Source organism: Morus notabilis, unplaced genomic scaffold, assembly GCF_000414095.1.
Source record: "Morus notabilis unplaced genomic scaffold, ASM41409v2 Scaffold1658, whole genome shotgun sequence".
Classification (NCBI taxonomy): domain Eukaryota; kingdom Viridiplantae; phylum Streptophyta; class Magnoliopsida; order Rosales; family Moraceae; genus Morus; species Morus notabilis.
Window position 1 is genome coordinate 102,122 of NW_010359173.1, and position 5,099 is coordinate 107,220.

A 5,099-nucleotide genomic window follows, 5' to 3' on the forward strand; every position below is an offset into this window, starting at 1 on the left:
TATAGAAAAAGCAAAATTTCATTTTGTTATATCGAATATCTTGTGATTTTAATAAATATTAAGCTAGTATATTGACCTTTTAAAATATATTCTTTTAGTATCTCGGTGTATTTTTTTTTAGGACACGAAAAGATAAACTCGTCTTAATTAATAAATATCTCTTTATTCATCCAAATTTTAAATTAAGAAAAAAAAAAGATTTAAAAGAACTTATCCTTGCAATCAAACACCCAAGTTTAACAAAAACTCTTTTCAAACAATTTTTCGCATCAACATACAAATATTTATAAATAAGGGTAATTTTATCTTTTCGTGTTCTAAAAAACCGCCTTAAGGTATTAAAAAATAATAATTTTTATAAAGTCAAGGTATCTGCTTGATATTATAAAAAATACAACGTACCAACCACATATTTTGATATAACATTAGGGTACCAAAATGAGGTTTTCCCTAAAGAAAACTATATATGTTAAATATATATGCTTACATTAGCACAGACATGTTTCGTTAATCTATAGTTGCTAAAACCAAAGAAGATATAATTCATTATTCTGATCATCTTCAGACTCCTCTTTACAACTAATACATAGAAACAAAAGGTATCCGGCCAGCTTATGAAAACTAAAATGAATCTCATCTTGATCTAAACACTGTTTATCCTATGGCAATTTATATATATATATATATATATATATATCTACATAATATTCTACATATATACATATATAATATTCATGACTGTACAGGAAATTAGTATTTAACTTAGATTTCTGATGATAAAACTTACACACAAACACAGACAAAAGATAGGTTAATTATTATACATAAGCCAAAGTAAAGAATGACTTACATTAGAGGCTACTTCTTTCATATCTACAATGCCTTGACTAGCCCATGAAGGCAGATGCATCCTAGTCGCTTTATCCATTTCAGACAACATCTTTTCCTACAAATTTTCCGGGTTAACAAGTCCTAAAACCTGGTTCTTAAGATACTTATGAATCATTCCATGATGCCCCAAAAAGCTATCTTTTCCAGAAATTTCCATAAAACTCTCTGTATAACAAAGGACGAAAGACTTCCCTTCTTGCTGAAAGATGTAGTGGTTGATTTCAGGATCTGTTGATACAACTATCTGCCGGCCAACTAGATTAGTTCGAAACATTGATCCATATATGTACAGCGTAATACACAAACATGCATATTCATACATGCATATATAAATGTAAATATGAATATAAATATAAATCTATATATATATTTAGCCCGGAAAAAGAGTTATTTATACATTTGCAGTATACTGTTATTACTTGTTCATAAATTATGAACAACATATATCTAGGAGGTATTTTCAGGAAAAAAAAATATATCTATACAGAAATTAAAAGTGGAAACTAGGTCGAATATATGATTATATATAAATACTTCTTTCTGTTTATTATTATTTTTTATTTTTTACCTCTTTTTAAATGAATGGAATAGTAAACATCAAGACGAGTGAAAAAAAAAAAAACGAAATTAGAATTAAGATGAATATAATTGAATTCTATTTACCCATTCAAAACAAATCGTATTGTATATATTAATTAAATCAATACGACTAAATTTATAAAAATTTTATTATCTTATTGTACCCCTAAAAGAAAAAAATTCTTAAACTCCACCACTGCATATACACACACTTAACTACATGCATATGTACATTAATTATAATACAAAAATACAAGAACATACCTTGCTATTATCTTTTTGATGAATGGTGGGATATCATACGACGAATGAGGAGTAAAGAATTCCATGGTCTCTCCGATAATAGGTAAGCCCATTGAACCAGGCGGTAGCTTTCCATTGCACTTGGGATTCTGCCAAGTATGAACCCAATACCATATTATATTAACAAGGATACTAGCGTGGCATAGATCAAGGAAATCCCACATCTTAATCTGGTGAGCTTCCAAGGGATTTGAGTCTAGACGACAATATATACTGATGCTGTGCTTGATAAGCGAGAGGCGAAAGACATATCTATATATATCTGCATATATGATATATACACACACATATATTTATATTTATAGTAACTAGCTATGCAGGTCGATCGGAATATATACTACTAAATTATACAAGTTACAAAATGGCGGAGTCAAAAAAATTAGTTAGGTGGTTTAGAGTATATTGAAATTTTCATTAAGGGCGAGTTCGCTGATTCGAGTTTTTAATTTCAGTTGAGATGCGACCTTGTATGAGAGTTTTTTACTGTAGTAAAAAAGTTAGATGTGACTGTTTCTAAGAGCTTTTTACGGTAGCAAAACTCGAATTCTAAAGTTGAATCAGTGAAATAAACGGAGCCTAAATTTTACTTATAAGATAGTGACATATTTGCCACTTGAGGCTAGCTTAACTAGTTGAATGTATGAATATTGTGTGATTCAAGATATAAATTCTAGCGGTTTTATTTCTTCTTGATATAGTGAAATTGTGAGAAATAAACTTGTATCTTATTGTTGGGATTTGTTTCCCAATTTGTGTATTGATTGTAATCGGATTTGATTGGCATTATTTTAGAAATGTTTTGCTGGGATGATTGCATTTGAAAATATCTATGTAGCTGGCAAGTTTCTTTTGGCAAGTTTTAAAAAATCCAGAAACTTGTTTTAGTTTCTATTTTTCTAAGTCAACCATTTATTCAAAGATGGAAAATTGATTTGATTGATTCTTGATTGAGATTTCATAGCTGGATGATCTTCCTATGTTGCCTAAGAATGTGTCCAGGTTCGTTTATCAATTTTAGAAAGATTTCAGAATTAAAGAAGATTGATTCGTCTGGTTTTGAGAAAGTTGGCCATAACAGCTATGTTGCAGTGTTGTTGCAGCAGGATCTGCAACAGATGTGGTTCAGCGAATTAATTGAAGATGTGTCAAGCTATTCACAGCTTGCTTATTTATTAAAAGTGTTCCTTAAGTCTTGGTACGCCTCTTGATGAGTTTTTACTGGGTTGTGAGACAGGGGTGAGCACTTATATTGAGTGAGATGATTTGAGTGTTTTTCGGGAGAAAAACTTTGTTGGAGGGATTCCAATGTTAAAAAGTCGAGGGGATCTCGTTGTTCAAGTCCATTGGGAAATTGCAAGTTCATAGGCGTCTTCTTAGAGAGGGAGTCTCGGGTAGATTAAGTCCAATTGAATTGTAAAAGAGTTCTTAGTGGATTGTTCATCATCTAAGCGTGGCCCCGCAGAGTAGGGTGTTACCGAACCGCGATACCATTTCTCTCGTGTTCTTTTATTTTATGTCTCTACATTATTCATATTGTCTTATAAATTATTAAAAGACTAAAACCGGTACTAACAGTTGGTATCAGAGCGGGTCACTGACGTGTTTTTCGGTGAGGTCCTAGTGTACTGGTTGATTTTGTAGGAATGGATGTCTTGAGAGAAGGAAGATTTGTGAACAAACCACCACTTCTGGAAGGTGTCAATTACCCCTATTGGAAGGCTCGCATGAAAGCTTTTATTAAAGCTATTGACGAGAAGACATGGCGATCTATCTTAACCGGATGGACTCATCCAACAACTAAAGATGATAAAGGCAATTTCGTCCCTAAGCCAGAAGAGAAATAGTCCAACGATGAGGACAAGCTTGCAAACAGTAATTCAAAAGCTTTAAATGCCATTTTCAATGCTGTGGATGTTAATCAATTTAAATTGATTTCCACGTGTGAAACCGCAAAAGAAGCTTGGGACATTCTTCAAACTGCACATGAAGGCACGGATACTGTAAAGGCTTCAAAGCTTCAAATGCTCACAACTCGCTTTGAACGTTTACGAATGGAGGAGGATGAGTGCATTGCTGATTTCAACTCAAAGCTTTGTGATATTGCCAACGAAGCCTTTGCCCTTGGAGAAAAATATACTGACGCCAAATTGGTGAAGAAGACCTTGAGATCACTTCCGGCACGTTTTGCTTACAAAGTGACAGCCATCGAAGAAGCAAAAAACGTGGAGAAGATGAGACTTGATGAACTCATAGGTAATCTTCAAACCTTTGAGATGAACTTTAAAGCTAAAAAGAAAAGTAGAGGCATTGCTCTTAATGCAGATTATGATGAGATGTCCACCAAAGATGAGACCGACGAAGATGAGGACTTGAGTGAGTCTCTTACTTTTCTCACCAAAAAATTCAATGAAATGCTGAGAAAGTTCAACAAGAAAGGGAGATTTGGAGAGAATTCAAAGAACAAAAATTCTCAAAAGAAGAATTTTAATTCTCAACGGTTTGAAGATAAGAAAAGAAAAGAGGGAATACAATGCCGAGAATGTGAAGGATTTGGACATGTTCAAGCGAAGTGTGCAAACACTCTCAAGAAGAAAAATAAGGCTGCCACGGCGTCATGGAGTGATGATTCAGACGAAAATCAAGAGGATGCAGATGATCACACCAGCAATTATGTGGCTTTCACTGTAACAAATGAATTCTCGGATAAAAATTTATTTTTCACTGATAATGTTGTTACAGAGTCTGTTGCAACAGTGTCTGCAACAACCTCTGGTAGAATTGTTGATGATACAGATTTCGGGGATGAAACTGAAGATGACAGTGACGATGATGACCTAAGCCTTGGGAAGATTCAGGAGGCTTATAAGAAGATGTACAGCAAATGGCTTGTTGTTTGCAAACGAAACAAATCACTTGAAGATGAAGTTGGTGTCTTAACAAAGGAAAGAGATGAGTTGAAGAAGGCTGCAACAAATTATGAAATCTTGGCAACAAAGCATCAAGGAAAGCTTGCTGAGACTAGACTCGAATTGGAGCAGACCCAGAAGAATTTAAGGATGCTAAACTCGGGCACATCAAAATTGGATCACTTACTCTCACAACAAAAAAACTTGTGGTGATCATTCAGGCCTTGGCTCCAAGAAATTCTGGGAAGACTGTCTTTATGAAAGGAGCCACCGGTACTATGATGCAGTCTTTTAAGAAATCTCGGGTAAGATTAGACAAGAAGTTTGTTGTAACAAGGCAAGCAACAAATAGGTTCGTTCCTATTTGTCACTGTTGTAGTTTGCCTGGCCACATTAGACCTAGATGTTACAAATACTTGA

At 33.8% G+C, this 5,099-nt stretch overlaps 1 protein-coding gene across 1 annotated transcript; it reads left to right on the top strand.

Moving 5' to 3' along the window:
- The first annotated feature begins 3,416 nt into the window (after nt 1-3,416).
- On the top strand, nt 3,417-4,892 carry LOC112090762. Its single transcript, XM_024162817.1, has 2 exons — nt 3,417-3,585; nt 3,763-4,892. Exons 1-2 carry the CDS (start codon nt 3,417-3,419, stop codon nt 4,890-4,892), a joined length of 1,299 nt encoding a protein of 432 aa, XP_024018585.1.
- Nucleotides 4,893-5,099: the final 207 nt, after the last annotated feature.